This window comes from Dermacentor andersoni, chromosome 4, assembly GCF_023375885.2.
Source record: "Dermacentor andersoni chromosome 4, qqDerAnde1_hic_scaffold, whole genome shotgun sequence".
Lineage (NCBI taxonomy): Eukaryota > Metazoa > Arthropoda > Arachnida > Ixodida > Ixodidae > Dermacentor > Dermacentor andersoni.
This window is the reverse complement of record NC_092817.1, coordinates 223,379,814-223,392,903: the sequence shown is the minus strand read 5'-3', so window position 1 is coordinate 223,392,903 and position 13,090 is coordinate 223,379,814. Positions and strand designations below refer to the sequence as shown.

Sequence of the window (13,090 nt, the reverse complement as noted above, 5' to 3'; positions counted from 1 at the left end):
GCCACTTGGTATCCATAAAGGGAACTCTTAATCTGTCAAACGGCACGTCAAAGGCGATTTTGGTGCCGCTTTGTTAATCTTAATTAATTGAAATCCACTGTGAAGACTAACGTGACCATATGGTCACGCTGGTCTTTAATTGGTTAACTCGCCCAAATGTCGTTTTGACTATCGACAAATTACTCTTCTGGGCCATTTCATTGACGATTCCGGAGTACAGCCTGATCCTGACAAAACTCGCGCTGTCCGAGAGTTTCCGGTTCCGAAGACAGCCGCAGACGTTCGAAGTTTTGTAGGGCTGTGCTTGTACTTTTGTCGTTTTGTTCCAGATTTTGCGATAATTGCTAGACCCCTCACTAATTTTTTGAAGAAAGGCGTACAATCCTCGTGGGGTACTGCAGAAGGCGGCGGGTCTTCTCTCGTCTCGTCACTCTTCTAACCTCACCACCCATTCTCGCCCACTTCGACCCTGATGCCCCTACAGAATTGCGTATAGATGCCAGCGATCATGGCGTAGGTGCCGTCTTAGCCCAGCGTCAGCGTGGCCAGGATCGCGTAATTGCTTATGTGAACCGCCTCCTAGCACAATCGGAGCGCAACTATTCCATTATGGAACGAGAATGCCTTGCTGTTGTCTGGGCGGTTGCGAAATTTCGTCCTTACCTTTACGGTTGCCCTTTTTCCGTAGTCACTGACCATCATGCTCTCTGCTGGCCCTCGTCGCTAAAAGATCTTACAAGCCGGCTTGGTTGATGGGCTTTGAGGCTACAAGAATTTTCATATTTCGTGTGGTACAAGTCTGGCTGCCTGCACCAAGACACAGACAACTTGTCGCGTTACCCTGTTGACGACTCCGACTCTTCCAATATTGCCAGCTGCTTCATTTCGCCGACGAGCAACGTCTTGACACCTACATCAGAGCACTCATCGACCGTTTTGAACACTCTCTGGCCGATGCTACTCTACGCCTTTTCGTCCTATGCGATGGTACTCTGTACCATCGTAACCTTCATCCGGATGGCTCTGAGTTCCTACTTGTAATACCTAAACACCTCCGCTCTTCCCTTCTAGAAGAGCTTCGTGACGCACCAACGGCAGGCCACCTCGGCATATCTCGAACCTGTGACCATGTCCGTTGCCGTTTCTTCTGGCTGGGCCTTGCCCGTTCCGTACAACGCTACGGTGCCACTTTTGAACTTTGCCAACGACGCAAAAGCCTTCCCAGCTCTCTGCAGGTTACCTGCAGCCGCTTGACATCCGTGCCGAGCCCTTCCATCGTGTCGGCTTGGACCTTTTCGGCCCATTTCCGGAACCTACATCAGGAAACAAGTGGGTTGCAGTCGCAGCGGACTACGTGATTCGCCATGCCATAACCCGTGCTCTTCCGACCAGCTGCGCAGCTGATGTTGCGGACTTCCTCCTACATAATATCATTTCGATGCATGGTGTTCCGCATCATTTGCTAACAGACTGTGGCCGTACGTTTTTGGCCAAAGTCATTGACGACATCATGCATGCCTGCTCAATACAACATAAATTTACCACCTCCTACCATTCTCAATTGAACGGCCTCACTGAGCGTTTGAACCGCACCCTTACAGACATGCTGTCCAAATACGTTTCAGACGACCACCGTGACTCGGACCTGGCTCTACCTTACATTACCTTTGCGTACAACTCTTCCTGTCTCGAAACTGGTGGCTTTTCCACGTTTTACCTCTTGTATGGCCGTGAACCGACACTACCACTGGACACTGTGCTTCCGTCCGCCACAGCTTCAACTAACGATTATGCCCATGCTGACCATGCTCGCCAACTTGTGCGCGCTCATCTACAAGTGTCTCAAGACAAACAGAAGCAACGCTATGACTTCCGTCACCGTATGTCCATTTTGTGCCGGGCACCCTCGTGTTGCTTTGGTCACCATCGCGTAAAGTTGGCCTTTGTGAAAAACTGCTTTCCTGTTACACAGGCCCATATCGCGTGCTCCGCATAGTGACCGATGTCACCTATGAAATTGTTCTAGCCACGCCCACTGTGTCCTTCGCTGTGACAACCAGTGACATTGTCCACATTGCCCGACTGAAGCCCTACAACTCTCCACGCGCCTTGTATATTTAACAGCACTATGACGGCGGTTTTGCTGCCAGGGAGGTAGCATTATGATATCCTCGAGCGATGCTCAAGAGACAAGTCGCCGCGAGAACGACGATGAAGTAGGTCGGTGCCCTTGGCGCGAGCGAGTGTTGGCCTGGCTGCCTGGCTCCTCTTTCATCTGTGTCTTTCCACACATAACAATATGATCTGCAATCTCGAAGGTATAATAGTGAAAGAATTCTATACTGACCTGTACAGTATCCAGAGGCCTCAGGAGTGCTCTATTAAAAACAATTAAAAGTGTACAGAAATTCCTCCTATAACTAGAGATGAGGTCAGAAGGGCCTTGCTAGGCATGAAATGGAGAAAAGTGGCAGGAGAGGATGGAATAACAGTCGATTTAATCAAACATGGAGGAGACATAATGCCAGGAAAACTGGCGGCTCTCTATACGAAGTGTCTATCGACTGCAAGGGTCCCGGAAAACTGGAAGAATGCAAACATTATACTAATCCACAATACGGGAGACGTTAAAGAACTGAAAAATTATAGGCCCATTAGCTTACTTCCAGTCAATTGTTTTCAAAAATGCCATCACTTTTGCAAGATTTTGTCTAACTTGGCACCGGATGCAGAGCAGCAGTGCTCCACGCAAGCAGTAGCATTTCTCCAGCGCATGCTGTCTCCCATAGACGCTGATGCATACAGTGCCGAGTGCAAAAGTGATCGTATCTCGTATACTCGAAGGCAGTCGAACGAGTTTACGGCCCCTTAGCGCAAATCTACATCTGATCCTGAATCTGCACACGATGCCTGTCAGGTGGCACCGAAACCAGCATTCTTGAAGCAACAGATGCGTATTCCTGTACGATCGCTTAATCATGGCCCGATCCATCGTACTCCAAGCTGCGACCGCCATCTCAAGCGCCATATTCCATGTCGGTGAGACGGATTTCCTTGTTTTTGCTACATTTTGCTCACCGAGGCGCACATTACGCACTGCACTCGTAGTGTGCAAAAACCGTTGTCACATGTCGGTAGCAACATGTGTGCCGCTTCGAACGGGTATGGTGATCATCAAAGAAGATGGCGTCCATGACATGTTTCCGGTGCACGCGATTACAAGAAAAATGTTGGCGCCCACTGCAGTGTAATGTGGTAGTATTTTACGCAATTTTAGTTCAAAGCAAGCACATTTGAGCACATTTTGGATCATTTGGAGCAGGTAATATGCGGGGTTACGTTCCAGCAAATTGAGTTGATGCAGAATTGTAGTACAGCGACATTTAGTTGTCGAGAGGTACGAAATGCATTGAATCCTATGGGCGTTCACCAGGGATACGGATATTTTGTTGTCGCGGGGTTTTGCTATTGTGGGTTTCGACTGTATTTTGTTTGAGACGTAATTTGCTTGATAATGCCACGACATATTGGAGGAAAATATAACCCCTAGGCATTTGAACTGCTCTACTATTTCTACAGGACGTGAATTTAAAGTAATAACTTCATGCAGTGGGATCAGTTTATTTTTCGATGTAAAAATGACAGCCTTACTCTTACCCTCATTGATTTTCATTGAATTATCAGTGGACCAATCCTCGAGGGCTTTCATTACGACGTTACATTGATCAATAAGTTTGAAACTATTATTACTGGCAAAGAACAGACTTATATCATCCCGGATGCATAGATGACAAACTTTGTGTTATGGTTAATGTTTATTTATATCATTTATATAAATGTTGAAGAGTAAGGTCCTAGCGTACTTCCTTGAGGGACACCGCATATGAGGGCTTTCGGTTCAGACTGTATACCATTAATTAATACCACTTGTTGCCTAAATGATAGATAGGAGTTCAATAATGATAGTGCTTTCCCTCCGAAACTATAGCGCTGCAATTCATTTAACAAGATTTTATGATCCATGAGGTCAAAAGCCCTTGAAAAATTCACGATCTTACCAGTGACAATAGCTTTGTTTTCTAGTTGTGTTATTATATATTCTTTTTGATCGAGTAATGCAGACTCAGTTATTTGCCTTTGCAGAAGCCAAACTGAAATGGTGTTAGCAGGTTAAATTTATGAATGAAGTTAGACAGTCTTAGATGAAGCATTCTTTCAAAGGCTTTTGGGAACACTGGCAGATTTGAGATTGGTCTGTAATTTCCAAGAAGATTTCGATCTCCTTTTTTAAAAAGGACAATGACTTTTGCTAATTGCAGCTTTTTGTGATGTGAGCAAGTATCGATGTGATAATTTCAACTAGATGCTTGACTGGCTGAATTTGAATGTCATCAATGTTACAGCTACTGCTGTTGTTGAGATTTCTTACCACTGACACTAGTACTTCAGCTTTCACAACACGATGCAGAAAAACTGATTCATCATTTCAAATGTGTATATATTTGCAAGCATCAGATTTAGCAGCGCTAGTAGTCATTTTTGCTAAAGACGTATTGAACACATTAGCCAATTCCACACCAGAAATGTCCTTTTCATCAATATTTAATTTGGTTCCTGCTGTATGTACACTATTACGCTATAAGAGAGTATTTAATCTTGCCCACAGTGTTCTGTGTCGAGCATTCTTGACTTCTAGAAGCGATAGCTGATAGGAAGTTCGTGCAGATTGCAGTTTTTTAGTCAATTTATTCCTGTATTTCTTAAACACTGCAAGGTCCTCAGCCTGATGAGTGCACAAGAAATTCCTGTATAACTTTTGTTTGGCTGTATTTCTCTGCGGAGCTTTAGCGTTATCCGCGGCTTGCGAGTTTTGCGACCTCTCATTTGGGTCACAAGAGGAAAACAGTCATGATAAATTTGTTTAAAGGTATCAATAAACATATTATAGGCTAAATCTGCATCATCTAATTCAGCTATCCTACTCCGATCTATTTTCACGAGCTCGTCACCAAGGATGTCAGTGATGTCCCTGTAAATGCTTGGTATGTCACTGATGTAGATTTTTTCCCTATTGTACAAGGCTTCTCTACGCAAACAAATGTGGGAAGATGTTCACTTATGCAACAAAATAAAACGCCCGATATAACATTCGTCTGCATAGAGTTAGTGATAATCAGATGAAGCACAGAATGGTTTTCACTTGACTCTTGTTGGCATATTAATCAGGTTAACAAAGCCATTAGACACAATGGTTGTATTAAAATCTCTAGCAGGCAGGCTGGGAATATTTATATTAATATTAAAATCACCACAAGCTATTAACGTTTACTGATTGTAACACTGAACAACAGAAGCCATAAACAGGTCATAAAACTGCAGAAATTATGAAATATTGCCGGCTGAAGGCCAGTAGACACAGTGCTTTGTGTATAAATAGAAAAAAATTCATAATCTCTGGTTATTACAGTGTACGATTCAAGTGCTGGACCTTGTGCATCATTGCTGAGCAATATTGCGACACCACCACCATTTTGCCTATTTATGTAACATGTGGTATAGTCTTTCAATCTGAAGACATCATAGTCACAAGTGCTCCATGTCTCCGTTAGCATTATTGCAGAAAATTGAAAAGAGAATCCGGCAAAAAATTCTTCTAAGCACAATATTTTGTTTTTCACTGACCTACTTAGTATTCAGGTGAATACATTTGTGAGAAGCTGTCGAGAACTTTGACACTGCTTGGTTCACATCATTAGACAAAAAGTAGCGAGTCTCATCCATCGCGCTTTCTTTGAACACAAAAGAATAAAGTTAGCATCAGTTATACCAAGGTCGTCTTTACTCCTAATAGCAATGGCAACTGCTCAACTGGACTTTCGAGTGAGAATTTTTTCATTTACATACCAGACGAAATCATAGCCTTTTGCTTTTGCTTTCTATTTCGCAGATCGAAAAAGTTATCTGTGGTAACGAGTTAAATGTTCCTGAATGAAAACTTTCGGTTCACTGTTCTTGAGCGCATTCTTTTTCTGCAGCCGTGTGCCCCTAATCTGTTGTCTGGCAAACCTGATGATAATTCCATTATCTTGTCTCGCTGGCGGGCCTGATACGTCAGCGTCAGTCTCGAAGCGTGTCGGCAACCTGGTCCAGTGATGACAATAGGTTCTCACCAGCAACCGCAGGGACACCATGTACTTCCAGATTAAGCCGCCAGTTGCGAAATTCTAGGTCATTTACCTGTCGCCGAAGCTGATTTATCCCTCAAGGTAAAGAGGATGGTGGAGCATAGAAATACATAAAAACCAAGGATGACACATTAACATGTACAGGCACACAACAGCATGAAATTTTCAAAGCTCATGCAATTCAAAGTTTAAACAATTTTTGTTGTTACTTCGGAGCACCTGCTCACATACAGTGACGGGTATTGTACTACCTTGGAGCTTGCGGTGCCTTGGTGGCACGCAAGAGACTTGTGACACAACTCTCTGCAGTCGCACAGCGTGCATTCAGGCCTTCTTGTGTCCGCTTGTCCGGTGCTGAATCTCGGCAGCGCCCCTTTCAGAGTCGGCTGTGAGAGCAGACAGGGGCCATAAAAAAAAGTAATTTTGGTTACAGTGCTTGGAAAGGGAACAAGTGTTCTAAAACAGTTTTCCTTTGAATCTTACCCTCTGCGAATGTTCTTGTGCAGCGGAGGTGTTGTACACACGGGACTGTCTGTCCAATCTGGAGGCATATCGGCATGACATCCCGGCAGACACCTACGAGGGCTGCCGACCTGCAGCCGAGAGCCCCAAGCTGGCCGTTTACGTTGACAACAACATCAAGGAACTCGAGCTGAAACGGTGCGGCATTTTCATTCTACTGCAGAGGTCTCAAAGATTGCTACGTTGTCATAAAGATGGAACTAGTGGCAGACATGCAGAGGGCAAAGAATAACTTCAGCTGCTGCTGCTAGCAGCCACTGCTGCTTGTGTTATGTCAGGGAAGCTTAATTAGGTCCCCTGAAAATTCCCATCTGCTTCTGTTCTATGCCAACTAAATGTGGCCTATCACTACTGCTGTCAGCTTAAATTGAAATGCTATTACTGCCTTTTATGTGGAATTACTCCATAGAAGGAAAGTGCAATGTCTAAACGCTTGGTAGCCGGTTTCAAAGCATGGAGTAGTCCCAAGTGCATGTTTTGGAGGCAGAATTAAGGCACTGTTACAAATGCAGGTGGAATTGGAAATGAAAGAATGCATTGGAATAGTCTTGGAACATTTAGCATTTGAATTTATGCACAGTAGACTTAGGTTAATTTTTTTATGACTGGAGGTCCCGGCTGGCACCCATGCATTTCTTTAGGCCCAAACTTTTGTTATTTCAATGCTAAAACTAGCCTGCGCCAGAAAATTCTAACTCGAACAGCCTGACCAATAGCAACACCTTTACTGGTAACGTCTGTGTCGGCAGAGCTTACTGGACAGTCGGAAATGCCTATGTTCGGCCTGCCCTAGGAAGATGTCAAAGCAGTAACGGTAGGTCGCCGATGTCCGATTACGGTGTTTACCCAGTTCTACTGCGCACTATCCCCCCCCCCCCTCGTGAAAACTAGGCCGAAAACTCGTCCGTGGAATTTCTATGCTTTGCCGCATGACACTATTGTATTGCGGCGAAGCTGACTGTAAAAACCGTGCGGCAAAGCTAACTTTAAAAAACCAGCCATCACTGTGCAACACATATTAGACCCCTGCCCATTTTTTTTTTTTTTTGCTATAAAATTGGGTATGCGTTAAACCTCTGCTTTGTTTAGGAGCTTTAACGCTACCTCTACGTTACCCGCCGTGGTTGCTCAGTGGCTATGGTGTTGGGCTGCTGAGCATGAGGTCACGGGATTGAATCCTGGCTACGGCGGCCGCATTTCGATGGGGGCGAAATACGAAAACACCCGTGTACTTTGATTTAGGTGCACGTTAAAGAACCCCAGGGGATCAAAATTTCCGGAGTCGTCCACTACGGCGTGCCTTAGAAAGTGGTTTTGGCACGTAAAACCCTATAATTTAATTTTTTTTAATCTCTACGTTAGTTTTCTGCTTTTTTGTTGGTAAAAAAATCAGGTGCGTGTTAGATTTCTGCTGTGTTCAAAAGCTTTAATCTTATCTCTATGTTAGTTTTCTGCTTTGGACAGAATAGGGTAAATCCTGCCAAACTTGAATAAGCGGTGTGTTTTGAAGTTTTTTTTTTCTGCATCTTGTTTCATTCAACTTGCCGGATAATGTTATGAATTCCGTTGGTCCCGTCAGGGTTGAATTAACAAAGTCGACTGTAGTGCATTGCCCCAAGATGAATGTGTGCCGTGACAGGTGCCAACTGCCCTTGCAGGGACTACTACACGTCTGTGGAGTACTGCTTCTGCGAGTTCTACTACTGGTGCAACAGTGCACATAGCAGGACACCCACGATGCCCCTCCTGCTGCTACTGCTACCATTGGCATTGTTGCTGGCATGGGACCCATGAACTACCCACCACGATTGCTGCACGAATCCAGGGTTTGCAGCTCTGTATGCTGCATCAATTTGTGCTGAGCTGGCACTTGAGTGGAGCATCCGGTGACATGTTTGATCATTCGAATGCTGTTTGATATGCATCGCAGAGAGGTTTGAATCTCCTATATATCAGCAAATAAGTTCTGTAGTTCACGAGGCCAAACTGCATGTCATGCAAATGGGCCCTCTGTACATTTGGCTGATGCCAGGGAAGGCAGGCGATAAAAATAGCTGAGCAAAGTGCCCTCACACTACTCCTAGATCGAGAGCTTTGGGAACTAAACAAAATTCACAGCATTGACAAAGGATATTTCAGCTTGCCCTCGGTAGCCTTTTTGCTTCGACAGAATTCCATCAGCCCATCGGGGAGACAAAGCAACCTTTTTAAAATACTTTATCTTGGTTGCTGGCGTGCCTTCTATTAATGGTGAGCCCCAGCCGAAGCAGGTGAGCATGTGAGCACTTACTTTGTTATGGGTGCAAAAAAAGTATTAAACACGCAAGCGAAGTGTTTGAGGAACAGTGGTCCGTTTTCTCCTGTAGTAAGGAAACCCATCTGCACCTTTTGTCAACAGTTGTCCTCTAGCTTTCTGTTTGTCGAGCTGGCACAAAGAAATGCCTGCTGATGATGCAAGCAGTTCTGCAGAAAGCACATACATGTATAAGCAAGCCAAGGTCAGTGCATACTTTGCTTGTCAGGTGAACCTCCAGTCTCCCAGTGGCATCATTTAGCAGTTACAGCTGTGGCTGCGAATACTGATAGAGCATGTCCATGGGCTTTACTAGCCACCACAAATGCATACATGTGTCACATGGGCCAGTGTCACATGGGCTAAGAAAATTACTTTAACTGGTTAATGCTTTAAATTTGAATGCCATTTGCATTATGTCACATGGACACACTTAATAGTCATTATTACATGTGTTCGCTAGAACTCATTCAACCAAGAAATGTATACTCTCAGTGTTGTACCTTGCACAGTGGAATAGTAATTGAAGTGTTTGAAACAGCCTCTATCGTGAAAAAAAAAAATAATTTAAACATAACTTTCAACTACAACACTCCTATCAGAAGTTGTACTTGGCAAACTTTCTCAGGCCGGCGTTACAACTTCGATGCGGCAGGTGCTGTTTTGCTTTTGGGCTTCGAATTCCCCATGCACTGGCTGAAGTTTTTATGGTTGGTTTCTGCATTGTAATAGACCGCTGCAGACTCATGCTAACAGCACCATAGTATGCTTATGTTTTAATTAGAACCCCGAGATTGGCCGCTTCAGAAGATAGTCACTGACATAATCATGTCAAATGCCATTAAATTTGGACGTGTGGCAGCTGCGTTGAAAAAAATGCCGTTAAAGGACCTCAGGCATTAACGGTTGTAGAGCCGTGGTAAACGAGACGGACACACGTCTTTTCGGTAACAAGGTCTAGTTTATTCTGTCTAAAGAGAGAATTGAGCGGGCGCGCGCAGCGCGCTGGAAGTGGCGAGGGCTTTAGAGAGAGAGAGGAGAAAAGAAGGAAAAGGAGCATACAGAAGTGCGGTGCGCCGACCTAGTGCGAAAGGAAAGCAGTAAACAAAGTAATAAGGAAAGGGAGCTCGCGCACGACCTTCGGCACAGTGAGTCGGATCATGTGTCCGTGTGCCTGGTGTCCAACACTCGCGAAGGTCCGCTTACGGGAGGCCCGCGGGACGCCCCGCGGAGTTGTTTATGGCTGCGGGGTGTCCCGCGGGCCTCCCGTAAGCGGACCTTCGGCACAGTGAGTCGGATCATGTGTCCGTGTGCCTGGTGTCCAACACTCGCGAAGGTCCGCTTACGGGAGGCCCGCAGGACGCCCCGCGGAGTTGTTTATGGCTGCGGGGGTGGTGCACAGCTCCATCGCGGAGCAATCTGTAGCGGCGCGGCGATGGAGCTGCGCACCACCCCCACAGCCATAAACAACTCCGCGGGGTGTCCCGCGGGCCTCCCGTAAGCGGACCTTCGGCACAGTGAGTCGGATCATGTGTCCGTGTGCCTGGTGTCCAACACTCGCGAAGGTCCGCTTACGGGAGGCCCGCAGGACGCGCCGCTACACGGTTTTTAATCATTTTTTGTGCCTGTGTGGCACACATACAAGTGATCCCTTGGGTGCTGCCATGGCCTAGCATGGTGAGCCTGTGCCTGTTTTGTTTGTGTGTGGCGTTGCTGATTACGCTTTGTCTCAGCTTACAGCAGGCTGAACATGCTGTTACATTACCGATTGTACCATCTGTGAAAAAATTTGCTATGCAAGTATATCCTGCATAGTGAATTGTGGTTGAGCTTCTGGTTCATTTGGCCCATTATTCAAAAACTTCACTGCCCCCGACCAGATACATTTAAAAACAATTCTATACTTGTTTCACAACATATTTGTTCGATACCTTACAGGGTGTATTCATATAAGCTTGGCTGGGCATGTCCGGTGACCATTTTCAGTTTTGGTGAAAAATTCTGTTTTGCTGGCCAAGCATCATGGGAAAGAGAAAAAAGTTTTGCAAGCAAACTTCAGCCAGATTTGGTATAAATACTTAATAAAAATTGCTGAACGTGACCTTGCTCAGTGGTAGAACAGCCATTTCACCTTTCGGCACAGGGTCCAATGCAGGTGTGCTTACCATACACCATACAAAATTTAACTGATATAATCTGTATGTTTTGGAGATGGGTTTGTGCGAGGCTCACCCTGCAAGCGCAGTCTGGAAAAGATGCGACGCTCCTCCACACTGCAAAGCACAAAGGGCGCTACGGCCGGGTTTGTCAATGCTGCACAGAGAAGGCACGGGCACCACAGACAGATCGTCAACAAACGTGTGTTTATTAACCCAGGATGCAAGACAGTGTGACAGTCACGACTTGTGTGCAAATGGCTCACCGCAAGACGAATCAGCACGCGTGCCTGCACTGAACATCAATATACTCGTGTGATGCTGTGCAAATTAGGGAGTTTTCGAATAGGGACCGCAAAGGATTCGCGGCAGCAAGAAACGAAAAAAATTAGTGGCAGCACCACTGCGCATGCGAGAGATGCAAACAGGGTTTTGCATTTGCGTTGGCGACTATTTCACCAAAGTAGCGCAGTGACCCAAGCTCAATACAGAACTTTTGCGATAAGAAACATGCCGTCACTCATACAAGTGGTGGCTTTTGCCGTGTTCGACCTCATTTGCTAGTACCATATTTAACTATGCACCATGTGCGATTCTGAACACAGTGGCTCTTTTGCAAAGTCCCACTTATCAGCCATAAACATAGGAAAAGCTCAACTTTAATCCTAGAATGTTACATCCTCCTTCGGCAAACTCCGTAGTACCCTGCCGGTTCGATGAACACCGAAGCAAAGCACCAGCGAGACGATACAGTGACACTACATTGCACTTCCGTCAGAGAAAAATGTGCGAATGACGAATTGGATGGCTCCGACGAGCCCATAGAGTTTCTCACTATATACAGTTGAACTCACTTATAACAATATTCAAGTGCCACGAAAATTCCGTTGTTATTATTGTTATAACCGAGTTGCATGAAAAAATCAAAATAAGGGGATCGCAGAGCTCATGTAAGAAAACTATAATGGCGAGGAGGCCAGTGCCCCTCCCCATCCTCCGTCCATTTCCTCCAGCTGGCTGCCGATTGTGCTCACTCGTTTAACTGCTTCCTGGGTGCTCCGATCGCGTGTAACAAGCCACAGCTGTCAGCGTTAAAGAATGGCACTGCTATAACAACTGTAAAGAGGTGTCACGAGTGGCAAGCGATATGCGAGCACCGCTGAAGCATTGCTTTGGTGGCCCTAAAAGGGGCCTTTTAAGAATTGCAAGAAAATGGCTGCGGCAGCCTGTCAGCTTGAGAAATTCAAAAGAAACGCTGAGGACAGATCGCCACAAGCATCTCGCCACGTATTTCTCACTGGCATGCACAAGAAAAGTCTATGTCCACCCATGCTTTATGCGAACCTTGCCAACGTCATTCTCCAAGGCATCCAAGTGCTCCACGTAGTGCAGCAGAAGGTTCCTCGCAAAAACGAAGCTCCGGAGGGACTGAATCATCTGTCAGGCCCCATGTGAGGACACGACGTTGAGGCAGCCTGCTCTATCGCGTCGTCGCTGCCGCCACCGCCATCGCTATCCGATGCAAGCACGTTTGCGACGATCATCTCATCAGTTAGAAGCAATTAGTTTTCAAATCTATAGCCGTGTGCTTTCTTTTCACCGGCAACGTCGTGCATTGCCGATGATCAGCAGGCGAACCAGCCATCTTCTGTTTTGGCGGCGAGTCAAGTGAAGCTGAGAAATCGCTTGGCCAGGAACGACTGTGACGCAACCGACAAAGAGGAACGCGAGCGATTAGGCTGTTTGCAGAACTGCGCTGAATAAAAGCCACCGAACAACATGCGAGCAATCTGCTTGCGGTGCAGTTGGCACGGTCCATTCGTGTTTCGGAGGGTGGGGCAGTGTAGAGCTATGGGCGCAGCCCATTCTTGTTCGGAGCGGTGGAAGGGCGACGGGAGAGAGCCGCGCGGAGATGGCTGGAAAATGAGCGCGCG

General features: G+C 46.1%; 2 protein-coding genes across 3 annotated transcripts in view; one reads left to right on the top strand and one right to left on the bottom strand.

Annotated features, from left to right (window-relative positions):
• crim (QVR superfamily protein crim) overlaps window positions 1-10,245 on the top strand; it is a 45,956-nt gene extending 35,711 nt beyond the window's left edge. For both annotated transcript variants that reach the window (XM_050185237.3, XM_055074751.2), the window contains 2 exons: window positions 6,692-6,845; window positions 8,366-10,245. In XM_050185237.3, coding sequence (XP_050041194.1) covers window positions 6,692-6,845; window positions 8,366-8,501 — 290 coding nt within the window. In that variant the 3' untranslated portion in view covers window positions 8,502-10,245. The remainder of the gene's footprint in view (window positions 1-6,691; window positions 6,846-8,365) is intronic.
• Window positions 10,246-10,577: 332 nt separating this feature from the next.
• arr (low-density lipoprotein receptor-related protein 6) overlaps window positions 10,578-13,090 on the bottom strand; it is a 296,788-nt gene continuing 294,275 nt past the window's right edge. The window contains exon 17 of the mRNA XM_072288049.1: window positions 10,578-11,313. Within this exon, the coding sequence (XP_072144150.1) occupies window positions 11,229-11,313 (85 nt within the window). The 3' untranslated portion in view covers window positions 10,578-11,228. The remainder of the gene's footprint in view (window positions 11,314-13,090) is intronic.